Genomic DNA, 15,131 nt, shown 5'->3' with positions numbered 1-15,131 from the left:
GGAAAGAGAGAGATATGTTTTTGATCAGCAGTCTTTTCATACATGTTTTGCTTGCTTACTTTTATTGAGGATGATGGGACAATACGACCTCATAGGTTTTCTTTCATACGTAGTTTATGAGGATCCTGAAAGGGACCTCCTGGGTCATGGATTCCCAGACAACCATGTTGAATAATCTCTCATACATTGACCATTCTTAACTGTAAGTCTCATTAGGGTTTTTTATTTCCATTACTTTTCTTGGAAGACTGTTCTATAACCTCATCCCTCTGATGCTCAGAAACCTTCCTATAAATTCCACCTTGAAATTATTCATGGCCAATTTATTCCCCTGCGCTTTTGTGCTAACATTATTGTTGGGTTTTTTTAAATGAAATGGCTCTTTTCCCTCCCTAACATTAGTTCACTCAGTGTGTAAAGGGAAAACATATATTCTTTCTGTTTTCATTTTGTGAAGCGAAACTTAGATGTGTAAGATGGGTTCTCCATTCCCTCGTTATTGCAGGAACATTTCTTTACACCTATTCCAAGATGATTTAAATTGTTTCAAAGCAGGTGACCAGAATCATATATAATTATTAATGATAAAACCTTTACCTGTGCAATATGATGGCATTCACAGAATCACAGAATGATAGGGGTTGAAAGGGACCTCAGGAGACGATCTAGTCCAACCTCACTGCCAAAGCAGGTTCCCTACAACAGGTTGCACAGGAAAGTGTCCAGGCGGGTTTTGAACATCTCCAGAGAAGGAGACTCCACAACCTCTCTGGGCAGCCTGTCCCAGTGCTCTGTCACCCTCACAGTAAAGAAGTGTTTGCTTAAGTTTGTCTGGAGCCCGGCCCCATTCATTTGGCCTTCGCACTTCAGGTATTTATACACATTGATAAGTTCCCCTCTCAGTCTTCTCTTCTCCAGGCTGAAGAGTCCCAGCTCTCTCAGCCTTTCCTCATACGGGAGATGCTCCAGGCCCCTCATCACCTTTGTAACCTCTGCTGGACTCCCTCCAGAAGATCCCCTGTCCCTCTTGAACTGAGGAGCCCAGAACTGGACACAGTATTCCAGATGTGGCCTCACCAGGACAGAGTAGAGGGGGAGGAGAACCTCCCTCGACCTGCTGGCCACGCTCTTTTTAATGCACCCCAGGATACTGTTGGCCCTCCTGGCCACAGGGCACACTGCTGGCTCATGGCCAGCCTGCTGTCCACCAGCACACACAGGTCCTTTTCCACAGAGCTCCTCTCCAGCAGGTCAACCCCTGTACTTGTGCAGGCGGTTATTCCTCCACAGGTGAAGGACTCTGCACTTGCTCTTGTTGAACCTCATCAGGTTCCTTTCCACCCAACTCTCCAGCCTGTCCAGGTCTCGCTGGATGGCAGCACAGCCTTCTGGTGTGTCAGCCACTCCTCCCAACTTTGTATCATCAGTCTTCCCTGCTTGTCTTAACTGGAAGTTAATTTATTTCATTACATCTTAGAATCCCATTTGCCTCTATTACTGTGTGACATACGAAATACCTCACAGTCATGCTGTGAACAGTTAAGACGCAGTTGTTTGTTTCCACTGCAATTTTTAATTGATCAGCATTCGAATTTACAAGAAATTCATGCAGTTAGCTGCTGTTGTACGTGACCCTGTACTTCTGTACGTTTCATCTGTTTTTAGAGTTTCCAGTCTTGAAGGTTCTCTGACTTTTCCTTTACAGTGTTAAAAGCTCTTTAGGTGTTCATAATGCTACTCAGTGGTGTACATTCAGCAAATGTTAGCATGCTGATATTTTTAATTAACAGTAAATGAACATTTTGAGTAGATACTGTTCATGACACTTCACTAGTAATCTCCATCTGATTTAATGGCATCCCTTTCTCCATTATTTGTCTTTGTTTCCCTTTTGCCCAGTTTCTTACCTGCCTTAAAATTCTTGCAATTTTTGTTTTCTATAAGTTCAGTTGCTTAAGTGGCACCATGTCAAGTCCTCTGGCAGTCCTTCACATTTTCTGTCACCAGAAAATGCATTATCTTTGAGAAAAAAAGATAAGTCATTGGACATTATCTATGTTTAGTTTTCATTTACTCTATATTTTTCCTTCTTTTACTTTTTCTCCCTGCTCCAAGCTGAGGACTGCTATCACATTTTCCTCCTCCTTACATATAGATGGATGTTTGGCTGTTCTGCAGCAATATGGTCCCTACCTAATAGAACAGTTGCCAGGTTTTGCCTCTGGACTTGTGATTTCTGAGGCACTCTCCCAACAGTGTCAGCATATTGAGTTTTTCTCCTACCTTGAATAGAGTAATTTCTATTCTCTTTTCTGCCCTTGTGTTTAACCTCTTCATCTTTACTGAAAACAATTTGCTGAGGCAAAGGATTTATTCCATTTTGGGGATACACATAGATTAGCTTTAATATCTATCCAATCCTTACTGTATAGCAGCTTCACTTTTTCTTTTTTGATTCCCTTTTTGCCTCTGTGGCTAAACAACTTTCTACTATTCATTTTAATTTCCTTTGCAAGGTCTAACTCAGCTTGACTTTTTGGCAGTTCTCACTTTATCCCAGTATTACCTAACCTCTAAAACAATTTTTTTTTTTGGTCAGTCTTTTTTTCCCCCATTCATCAGAGAATTCTGCTTACTCCTACTATTTTTTTTGGAGGGGAGGGGGAATATGCGTGTATCTGTGTGAGCAAGGGGGAGTGTTCATATAGTTTAGTCTGAGAAGCTCTTCAAGATTTTTCACCTTGTTTGAAGTAAAAGATTGAAAATCACTTCTGTCTTTTTATTTTACATTCCAAGTGTCTTCCTCACCCATCAAGTCCTTTTAGAGAAGTAAGATATATAGTTTGCAAAGTTTACTCCTCTGGAATCAAGAACCCCACTTTTGATTATCTTTTCCATTTAAACTGAGGCACCCTATGTCTACTGAAACTAGATTACTTGCTACACTGACCTTTCCTGCAATGTCCTTGCTACTTACTGAAAAAACATCTAAAGTAACCTCATTTCTGGCTGGTTCAGTGACTATTCTGTTAAGCAGTATGTCAGCTAGCAGATGCAGGAATAATTGGGCCCTACTGTTATTAATAGCATTTGTTCTCCAATGTATATGTGCAGATATAAGTTATTTCCATGTGGTTGGACAGTTTTTCTGGCTGCACAGTTACTTGGCCCTTTGATTCAGTTAAGAGTTATCTTTATGCATTGTTAAATACACATCAGGTGCCAGCTGATATTCATTAGCCATATAAGCATGTTACAACAACTATATTAAACGACATGTGATGTACATTACATGTTATGTACGATTAGCTTTTATACCATTGGGATACTTCTGAGAATCTATTTTTTAAACTAGTTTTATTTCAGCATTTTGGTTACAGAGGAAATGTGGCTTAGAACTGTTCAGTTGTTGGGCAGTGAAATCTTGCGAAGGATCCAATTAATTTCCAGAGTACTGACAAGGGTGTGTATGATGCTTCTGTATTTAAGTCTTTGCAACTTCAGAGATTAAAATGGTCCTTTATTTCTCAGTCTCAGAGGAGCAAGGCAGGCTTGTACACTAGAACATATACTCTCCTTGAGACCATTTTTATTCACTTGTATTGACATTTCTCTTCATGATGGCAAGGTGTATTAACAGACGTAGTATAGGATTGTTGCAAATAAAGAAGAGTCTAACATGTATTTCCTATTATGGTAAAGTAATTGCATGTTTGGAAATTATGTTAAATTCTGAAGGGAGGAGAGATTTAGAAACTTCAGTGGTTAACAGAAAAGCTACAACATTCTCTCTTGTTAGAGAGTAAAGTGTGATTTAATGATTAAATAAAAATTACATATTCTTTGTATTAATTGTAAGCCATTGATCTTGTGTTGTAATCGTCCTACTGTCCAGTTTGTCAGCATAGGGAGTCTGTCCATTGGCAGATGATGACAGATATCTACAACAAATATATAGGCTCTGGTGCAACTAAAGAGCAAATGTTTTGCTGAAATGCAAACATTTTGCTCTAAGTTTTAAAAACTTGTTTATTAGATTCCAAAGAGAGGAGAATAGTAATTATTCATTAGATTGTCATTTGAAAATGTAATCATAGCATAGTAAACAGCGTCCTAGAGAGGCTGATCCAGATCCCATTGAAATCAAAAGAAAAGGCTGCTGTTGGATCTGGTTCTAAGAGCTGAGAAATCTAAGCTGCAGACCTGGCTTCTGTGCCAAAGAGAGAGAGGGAGGTGGAGAGAGAGAGATCACAAGCACCATAAACAAAATGAATAAAACAGGATCTTAAAATGTGTGGTACCATCCAAGTTGCTTGCAAAATCACTCTCTTTGGCACAGAAACTAGGAAGGCCACAGTTTAGATTTCACAGGATATTAAGGACAGGGTAGTAATATCAGATATGTAATAATAATAAAAATACAGTGTTGTAAAATACTGTATACTTTTTTCCCTTTTGGAAACCTACCAGGAAGTTTTCACCTTTAAACTAAACACATGCTCACAGTTTATGGAAAGAGATATTCATACTTATGGCCTGATCATGTGAAGTGCTGAGAACTGTTCGCTTTCATTATTTTTGAAGTTAGAAGGCATCCAGCACATGCAGAGTCAAGCTTCTTAATATACTGTTGGATTCAAGTGATGAAGCAGTTAGCAGAACTGTGTCAGTGTTTCACTGTTGCCAAACTGTAGAAACTGATTACTTCTAAAGGTTGTGCAGATAGTAGACTAGATGATGATCCACTTGTGTTGGCAAATAGCAGTAACATTGGAGTTGCTGCACAGTTCCATGAAACCATGGGGACCAGCGTCTAGGTTCCCTGGCTATTAAATGCTCACTTCCAACAGCTGCTCTGTAAAAGTTCTCTAAATAGACTCTGATACCAAAGTCACAATTGTGGGAGTTAAAACAAGATTCAAGTGATTTCTAGAAGTCATTCTTCAGAAGACTAGGAAGAAGAAAAAGCTTCCCATGCCACTGAATGATCTCTTCTGAATATGGTAGAGATGGTATATATTCATGTGCAAAGAAGACAATTACAGAAAGAAATCTTCCACTGTTACTGCAGATTCTTCAGTTGATTGCCAGTCCTATTTTGGTGCTATGGTTACGTTATAAAGCCAAAGCTTTAAACTTCCAAGTGTGTACATCATAAAAGTGGTTGACAGAGCAACTTCCTCACTCTAACATTTCAGAAAAGGAAATTATCAGATGTCCCTGCGGAAGCAGAAGAAGACTGTACTAAGTTTAACAGCAGCAATCTGAAAACCAAAAAGGTAAGCAAGCCATGCATTCATGCATGTTTTGCTAAAGCATAGATTAATATCCAACAGTAGCACAGAGTGCCTATTTTTCTCCTCCAAAACACATCAGAAAAAGAAATACGCCATGGCAGATGTCTGGTTTTATCTCCTTGAATTTTTCATACAAGCTTAATTTGACTTTGATAGTCTTAATGTCCCATTCTGAACTCTTCTATACTGGTACTGTTTGACTGTATTTTATCAGTGAACCTCACAGACTTTGACATGTGTTCGGGTGCTCAGCTAATGTTTGCAAAGCTCTTTGAGATTTTAGGTGAGAAATCCTATGGCTTAATGATAACAACTGTTGAATTTCAGTTATTTGAAAAAGAAAGACAGCAGCATTCATTTAAATTCCAAGGGATGCTAAGACAGGCTTTATTTTTATTTTTTATTTTTACCTGGAAATAGTGCTTGTGCACTTACTTACGTCAACTTAATGAAGTTAAATCAACACAGAGCTTGCTGATTGCCAGCTCCAACACAAGTTTGGAGGCCGATTCAAATCTGAGTCCAGTGGTGCATGCCACTGTACTATTCCTAGGAGAGCAAGTGAAAAGAAATAGGTTCTGTCTCTGTGTGCCAAATTAGTGAGGCTTGCACTGGCTTATTTCTCTGAAGATTGAAAGAAAATTAATCCTTCTCCAGTCCATCAGGAACCAAAAAGATCCTCTGTGCTGGTCTTGTGACCTTCAGATTGATGCTGACTATTTATCCGCCCTTTGCAAAGAGAAGCAGCTGGTGACAGATGCATTCCTTCCTTCCCCCAAAACACGCCGAATTTTTTGTATTCAGGGCACATGAAGTAAGTTTTGAAGTAAGAAGAGGATTGTCCCATGAGTGAAGCTAATAAATAGGTTAAAATATGTGTGTTTCCACCCTTCCCCCATTATGTACTTATAGCTTTTGAACTGGGCATAAAGATAGAAATAGACTGAGGAGACATAATTCATTTTAACATTAAATATGATTTACTTCTGAAATAATGAAGCACATTGATGAAAGAATCTGGGAAAGATCGCTCTTGAACTCTGTGCAGTATACTACTCTTTTTAAAATACTTTGGCAGTGTTTTTGTTTGTATAGTAACACAGACGGTCATACTGTTGTTGCGTATCTCCATCCTATCCATAACCTTCTAGCTGATCCCAAGTATTATAATTGTGAAGTCCCCCAGACTGAGGAGTATCATAAAGAAAGATCAATGCTCAGTTTTCTTAATAGGGAAAACAGCTAGAGATTTAAAATATAACATTTTAAAATGTAAGAAAGAAAAGAGGTCAGCTCTATAAAACGTGACTCATAAAATGTGTTTTAGGTGTAAAAGGCTGGGAAGTTGTCCCAGTGGCCTCAAAGTGCTTCGCAAATATTAGTTACCTTCTTCATTCTTAGCTCTTCCATCTCTTTTCCCTTTAGTTCACTGTGCATAGTCTTTGATAATAAGTCACTGTGAATTATTCATCATCTGTAATGCAAGGCTGTAATTCAGCCTGCTGACAGCATAATCATGAGATTGAGTTGGAGGGTACAGTGTGTGTCTGTTATATTGCATGCATTATTTCTCTTAATGTACACTCAGGGATTTATCCCAAAGTAAATGTTTGAGTTGGGATACCTCGTTCTGCTGAAGGGAAGGATGTTTCACCTCCTGTCCTTGTAATTGATTCTCTGTCTTTATCTGTGGTTAAGTAATTTATGATAACTGTTTTTTTGTTTGAATAATCTCAAATTTGTGTAGTACGGTTTTTCTCCTACAATTTAAAGCCTGCATAACATTATCTTTGCTGCTGTGTACTAAAAAAAGTAATTCAGCTTCTTCCTTTACTTCTGTATTTAGGAGTTTGTAGCTTAAACTCCTCTCCTATGGAGATGCTGCTTAACTTTTTGTTTCTCATTTCACTGACAGGCAAACAGCAAGATGTCAGCAGCACAGAAGGCTCTGGCCAAAGTTGATAAAAGTGGAATGAAATCCATTTCTACTTTCTTCAGCTCCAAACCTAAAGCATCAAAATAAAAACTTGTTCTTGAAAGAGTTTTATACCATGGTTATTTTTATGTTAAGCTAAAGATGTCTCCTGGGCTTTTTTGTTAGTATAGTATATGCAGGGCATGTCTGTGTACATGGTGGTGTGATGAAGAGGTCTGCGAGCTGGTGTGGGACAAAGCCGTTATGCATCAGTGGGGCAAGGCAGTACCATGCAGATGTTCCAGCCTGGGTCATCAAGGCCACCTAGCTGCATTAGCATGGCCCTGTGAGCTGAGAAGCAAGGTTTAGTATCATACCATACTGTAGCGCTGCTTGTCCTAGAGCAAAGCTCAGTCAAGGCCACCACAGAGTTTTCTCCTTTGCACTCCATTCTAGGCTGGAAACACACCCTCCTTTGATGAGGTTTTGAAGGAGAGTTTTGTTCATAAGGAACATTGTTTTTGAGACTTTTGAAGATTTTTGCCCAATATAACACCAGAGTAGGATGACATCATTAGTTTTTTATGTTGACCCAAATCTAAGTGCTGATGTAAGCATTGCTGTTGGTGGCAATTTATCGAGGCAAAGATAGCGTCTCTACTGGGATTTTGGTTGTTTTGAATATGCTAGAAACAAATTGCAATAAATGTCAATGTGCATGTGATGCAATAAAGCGCTTTGTGTAACAAATTTGTACTTGTTGTATTTGCTGTATGTTTCAAGAGTTAGATTAGGCTTCAGGACATTTCTTAAGGGGTTTTGATATTTTCCTATGTATAAATTTTAATCCTCGAAGAATTACAACGTCGCTTTGGGTTTATGTGATAAATCTCTTAACACATAGCAATATAAGGGTATTTTTATGTTACTTTCCAAGGTCAGTGGGTCCTTACAAACATAACGGAAAGATTTATTTAAAGGCAAAACTGGGGCTTTTGAAGAAGCCTCTTTGGAGCTGGATGCGTAGTTCAGAAGCTTAAGTATGAGTGTCTAGGATAAGGTTTAGTTTTATGAAGTTTTGCACAATGTAGAGTTGTTACTGAAAATGCTACTCACTCTTGAGTGTGTTTATTCCTTATTACAGAGTATTCCTATGTATTCAGCGGGATAGCTATCTGCTATGTTGTGACTTCTCTAATTCACAGAATTGAAATGGAGATGGAGTCTCTGGGACCACTTGTATAGGTCTAACCAGTTCTGCACGACACTAACTCGTAGTTTCATCCAGCAGTTATTGCACTGAGCCATTACTGTGGATCAACTACAGCGTGTTTTAGAAAAGACACTCTTAAAATACGTCATTCTTTGCTACTTCAGCACAATAGAGAATCCACCTGTATCCCTTGATAATGGGGAGTTTCAGAGAAACTAGGAGTTTCTTCACTTTAGTAACTATGCCATTTTTCCGCTTCAGACTTGCTGTTTACAACCCATGGATTACAGTGATGTCTGTTAGGTTGAAGAGCTCTGTGGTGTTCTCTTCCAACCAGAAATGAATGAGAAGCCTTACTTTGTATTGTTTGTAGTTTTGCAATTGTTGTTGAGTTTGTATGCCTTTCAAAACTCTCAAACTTTTGAGCATAGTTTGTGAATGGGGAAGTCAGTATGGTTGGAATTCCAGATAGGGGAATATATTTGGATATCTATGGAGCTATTATCTCTGATTACAGAGAGATTTATTTAACACATGTGGATGGACTCCCAGTAGCTTACAGTTAATATTCACAGTTGTAAAAGTGTTTGTCTGAAGTGATTATCTAGAACCAAAATGAAGTTCCTTAGAAAAAAAGTGCTTTTTGGGCATTCTAAGGAATCACTACTGTAAGTCTTCCCTATCTCTGAAAATCAGCCTGTAGTACTAGAGATTGAACGTAGCTTGAGAAGTGTGTGATGCAGATGCAGAGACTTGATTGATTTTTCAGTTAGAGTTGTTATCCCAAGCCATTTAGTGCTTTAATAAAATTCCAGTCATGAATGGCAACTTTCTGAAACAATATAAGGGGGGTGGGGAGCAGCAAGGGACACAAAAAAACCCAGGAATTGCTACTGTGGAGCCATAGAGAAATTCCTGTTACACGACACTGTACTTTAGTGTGTACATCTCAACTTTACCTGTCAGCTGTCTTTAGCAGAATTTCACCAGCCCTATCAGTAAAGTTTACTTTTCTGACATCAATTATCAAACAAGTTTAAAAATTATCAATATCAATGTACAATTTCTGTATGCACCATCTTTGGAATTGCCATCTTGCTTTTTTCCTACCTTACTTGTCTAGGCTGTAAGTGAAGACCAGCCCTGTAGCATTGATTTATGCAATGGGTCCTCACTATGATTGGAAAGAACTGGCATCTTGTGAGCCCAGAATGAGCAATTGCTGTCTTGAACTGGAAGGGTTAGATTTTGAAAAATATTCAGCCTAGCCCAGCAGTTTATTTGACAGTCCAAGAAATCCCCCAATTTCATAACAGTAGGAGAAGGGATACATCAATGATGATAACTTTTGAAAACCACCACTCAAAGTGCAGGATCATATTATTAAAAAAAAACAAACAGGCACATACTGTCATGTTAATAGAGGTTTATGCAGTAAGCATCATCTAAGGGAGTATTATGGTAAATAGGAGGAAAGGAATTGTGTATCTATTAATGGAAAGCCAATTCCAAGCACTAGAAGACGTTGAGAAGGCAGACAAGCATGGGATAGACATTTGGAAAACCAGAGTGGGAGAGAGTTACATTAGAAACAGGAACTATGAGGTAGGACAGATACATGGTGGAAACTTTTCTGGATATTTAAATCTAGTTTTAAGGGTTTGGTTTTTAATAGCTCAAAAGTTTTGTGCAATAAATTTTGGAAATACATCTTTTCATCAACTGAACAGTTCAAGAACCTTTCTTCTAAGAAAAAGTCACAGTTTCTCTGGACAGAATTTAGGATAGAAGGAGGATAATTCTGATAGAGATGGGAGGCCTTTATGCTGATTTTTGATGTGGGGTACTGATTTTTTTCTTTCTCTGCACATGACTTTCATGTCTGCTGCTGCACTCAAAGACTAAGTCTAGAGTTCTTCCTCTGTGCATAGATGCGTTGTGCTTTAGTGTGTCACATCTCGACTTTACCTGTCAGCTATGCCGTAATTTAGAGCAATAGTAATTTTATTAGTGACTATGCCTTTGGTTGAGCAGGAATTTGTGCATGACAAAAAAAATAAGCCATTTCCAAAAGCCATTAGAGCTTTCACGTGAAAACAAAAACTCTTTTCCCTTTAGGAAAGAATGAAATACATTTAGTAACTTTGAAACTTCCTCAATATGTAGCTGTAAGAAGTTATGAAGAGCAGGTGGTGCCAAATACATAAAACAATATTTCCTGCCACAATGAGGATTTAAATATAGTTACTATGCCTGGCCAGCAGTAGCAGTAGGTCATTATGAAGTGCTGCTTTACTATTTCTTCCTTAGTTAGCTTAGTATGAAACAATATGCTAGCACCGTTATAGAAGCGTGATCTTACTTTGTTTCTTTTTGGCATTAACATGACATGTCTACATGCTCATGTAAACACCTGATGAGTTGTGATGCTTTTACAGTTGTTGTTTTGGGATTAAGCAGTTCTTACTTTTCCACTTTTTTAGACTACACATTGCAAATGGACTGATATCAGTGGGCATGGAAAACTTCATGTGGAAATACCAGCACTTACTTAGGGAAATGTAAGGGTTGGACTTGCACCATCATTTTCAGTCTTAAGTAATAAACTTAATTTTATTTGTAGAAGTGACAGGTGTTGATTTGACTATTTTCAGTGGAAAAGGCAGCATAGTTGGCAGAATTTACATTCAGATCCAATATTTTAAAGAGTTCAGAGCTGCTTGTTTTCAGGTGTTCAATTGCATCTGACGATGTTTTTTAGAGGAAAACTAAATGCATGGATGCTTATTTGAACAGATTAATGTTTATGACTAGGGTTTTCTCTTTCCTTTTTAGATGCCTGCACAAAGACGTGCAAAGAAGAAATGAAAGGAGCATAAGGAGACTCGCTAATATTATTTTAACTTGCCATAATCTCAAAGCAGCTTTTAAGGGCTTTTTTTACGCACTTTCTGAAAATAAATGCTTGAAGTTAGACATGCCCTGTTCCAAGAAAAAGCAAATCTCAGCAGATTAGCATTGTTAAATATGCGGTGTGTTAAACATACACTGCTTCAAATTTTATAGCTTATACACTATTGGTCTATCGGGCCCTTCCAGGAAAGCACTTACGAGCATGCCTAATGTTAAGCACATGAGCAGTGATGTTGAAGTCAGCACTGTTGTTCGTGTGAGTAAGTGCTTTGCTGGATCAGCGCCTAAAGTCCTGTTAGGTGCTGAGCATCCTGATCCATATCCAGCAAAGCACTTACATCCATGCTTATCTTGAAGTGGAAGAGCCAGTCTAGCTAATATTTGTACATTAGTGTTCACCATAAAATCTCTCTTGGCACAGTGACTCGCATGCTTAAAATTAAGCACCTGCCTGAGCATTTTGCAAGGTCAGACCAACAGCATCTTTGAGCAAGTCTTAAATAATTACTTGATCTTGTATGAATTTTCTTTTTTTGTACTCGTTTTCTAACAGAGTGTATGATTTTAGTGGGCATAATTGCAAGTTTTAGAAGCTGCATAGCAGAATATGTTGTATGCAGTTTTTTCCTTTCTTTTTCAAAATCTAGCCAAATTCAGCAAGATGGCCTTTTTTGGGCTAGAAGTCCAAAGTTCATACTTAGAATTGTCAAAAATTAAAAAAAAAAACCAACCAACCAAACAACAAAAAAACCCAAAACCAAACCAATCTCTATTTTTTAGGACATTTACATTGTTTGTAATTATTTCACTGAGTTTGATTTAAGTGGTTTTGTCCAACCCTGACCTTTTATCTGGAAGATATCACCTCACTCTGGTTGTGCAGACAGTCTGACTCTTGAAGTGCTAAAGCTTGAGGTAGGATGTGTGTTCAGAAGGGCAGATGGAGAAGTTGTACTTTGATTTGACTTCTTTTTTTTCTAAGGGATTGAAACCTTAAAAACATGTGTAAAATAACTTGTACACTTGGTGTTGAGAACTAGACCAAAACCTGTGTAATCCTCCAGCTAAAAAAAAAAATAATAATTTTAAAAATTATATATTATTTTTTAAAATCATGTAGGAGACACTGTGAAATTCAACCAAAGTGTCAACTGGACACTACGTAAAACATGCAGAAAATAGATGCCAGCGAGATCCTTAAGTGATCTGCGTCAGATGCAGTCTGATGTTTTTAACTTAAATACCTGTTTATCAAACTACTACCTCTTTGCTACAAAACTTTTTAGAAGTAATAATTGACAGGATTTTGAACATAGTGAATGTGTACTTCTGTAAATTTTAACTATGATCCCAATTCACAAACAACTGTAGCAAATGGCCAAAATGTTCTGTAAAGATTGAATATATTTGAAGTATTCTAAGTAAGAAGTAAAAAAATATTTTGCTTCAACTCTGGCAAATTCTGCCTACCTTCAGGTCAAATGAGAGGTCCAGTAATTTATTAGGACATTACTGAAAATTAAATTCGAAGACAACTCTGTTTCAGGATATGAAAAACTTGAACTGCTAACCATTTAGAAATCATGTATGAAAGGAAATCTAATCTGAATGCTTATTTTAGAAATTTGCACTGAATTCCTTTTCTTACTTCTGCGCTTGTCTGGTTAAGCAATGTGCACTGTCCCTTTTCAGGGAAAAAATATTTATTTTAACAAAGTTTTCTAGGCGGTACTGCAAGAATATTATATGGGTCTAACATGAAATTTCTATTTTTCTAGCTTATATGAAAAAAAATGTTTCATATATGAATAAGATTATATACTCCAGTAAAGTGTGGTTCCATTTATTTGTAAGATTTTGTTTTTAATTCATGTACAAGAAAAAAATAAATACCTTTGGAATAATTTGTTGATTATTACTTCGTTAATTTCACAGAGAAATGCAAAGAAAAATGCAGTGCAGTCAGATTACTAACACTGCTAACTTCCACAAGCTGGTCAGTAATCCTTAGACTGAGTTGAAGGAAATAATCATAGAATCATAGAATGGTTTGGGTTGGAAGGGACCTTAAAGATCATCTAGTTCCAACCCCCCTGCCATCAGCAGGGACACCTTCCACTAGAATAATGAATCCTGAGATAGACATGCTTCTGAAAGTTCATTAAGACAGATACAGTGAAGCAATTAGGCTAGTCCTTGAGAACCTTACTGCACAGATGTTCTAGTGGAAACCCATTTCTGTGTACATATTGGCCTAAGTACTCTCACCATTTTGATTTTTGTGAATGTGGTGGTGAATCTCTGAGTGATGGTGGGATAAGAAGAGTGGAGGTGAAGAGAATGGGATATTCATGTAATATTTTACATATTTCATTATCTTTGCCACTACATACATAGGTGCTCCATCACAGACTTAGGCAGATCTGATAGACAATTCTTTTCCATGTTTTTTTGTAGCAGGCAGTTAATCAAACACGAGGGAAAAGCTGTTCCTCTGCCAAAACATTATCCTGGTATCACCATGAGGCTGTGCTAAGTGCTGACATGAGGCTGTTAGGAGAGTTATTGCCATTTCATGTATAAAATCCAGAGAACAAGGGGCAAAGCAAAAGTGGTGGGTTTTTTATTTGGCAATCAAGCTGGTTTATTGATGTTAATGAGAACCAAGCAAGAAAAGCAGTAAGATTTGTACCATTTCATAAACCCATCACTCACTACCACTTATCTGTAGGAAGAGAATTCCAAGTGCTAAGAACAAAGCACTAAGGCAGCTTCTATTTAAATATGAACTAGCATTTATGCTGCTTAGCTCAATAAAGTCGGTTCACAACTTAAAGCAAAGACTAAAGAAAATGGCACGTTGCTTAACGTCTTTAAAAAACTGCCATAGCTCAAGGATCTAAACTTAGCTCTAGTACCCTCTGTGTGCACAGCTGTTATGTCTCTTAGGGTCTGTCACATTGCAAATTGCCCTAATTTTTCCAAAACTCCCTTTTAAAATACATTTGGTACCCTGAGGTAGTTGCAAAACAAGCAGTCTTATCACAGGTAAAACAATGCCCCAGTGACACTCATCCATTTTAAAAAGGGGGAGGTAATAGAGAAGTGATAAACCATGCTTTAAGATTTGGCTTCTAATCTGGGATTGTGTTCATTGTTGTGTTCACCCTTTCACTCTGAGGGCCTGATTCTTTTTCAAAAGATGGTAACTTGGTACAGCCCCACCTCCCCTTGACTTCAGGCAAACTAAGCAAACTGTTTCAGAACAGGCACCCACATTCATGAAGACAGCGAAAATCAAAGGTTTCTGCATCCCTGCAAATGAGTGAAGCTGGTCCTGGTTGTGAATGGAACCACCAGCCACTTCCTCTGTGCAGTTGCCATTGGTAGAGGTTTTTCATAAACAGTTCAAACTTGATTTAGTAGGAGTGAAAATAAAAAATAGCTAAGACACTTTCTGATCTTGTAGTCAGTCTTACATTGGAGAAACTGAGTAGAATGGTGACAAAGGTTGGTAGCTAGGGATAACTGAAGCTTCCTTGCAGGAAGTCATTAAGAAGTCATTCCACCTCATTTTAACCACCTGAAAGTTAGGTCTCTACACACATCTGCACAGCCTCTCTTTTATTAATAGAGAGCATCCTGAAAAGGTGACTTTGGTATTCCAGGAAGAAGCATCCACTGGAGCTGTGGCTTTTTCTCATGGACAGTGAGATGAGCCTAGACACCATGTGTGCCTGCACACAAAATTTGTAGATGTCTGTCTTCAGTATGACTGTACTGCCTTCAGGAA

General features: G+C 38.0%; 1 protein-coding gene across 1 annotated transcript in view; it reads left to right on the top strand.

Moving 5' to 3' along the window:
- The window catches only part of RNASEH2B (ribonuclease H2 subunit B), a 33,883-nt gene extending 26,563 nt beyond the window's left edge, over positions 1–7,320 (top strand). The window contains exons 10-11 of the mRNA XM_029086224.1: positions 5,199–5,279; positions 7,213–7,320. Of these exons, the coding sequence (XP_028942057.1) occupies positions 5,199–5,279; positions 7,213–7,320 (189 nt within the window). The remainder of the gene's footprint in view (positions 1–5,198; positions 5,280–7,212) is intronic.
- The last annotated feature ends 7,811 nt before the right edge of the window (positions 7,321–15,131 follow it).

Source organism: Antrostomus carolinensis, unplaced genomic scaffold (genome assembly GCF_000700745.2).
Source record: "Antrostomus carolinensis isolate BGI_N321 unplaced genomic scaffold, ASM70074v2 scaffold5430, whole genome shotgun sequence".
NCBI lineage: Eukaryota > Metazoa > Chordata > Aves > Caprimulgiformes > Caprimulgidae > Antrostomus > Antrostomus carolinensis.
This window is presented reverse-complemented; position numbering and strand designations above follow the sequence as displayed.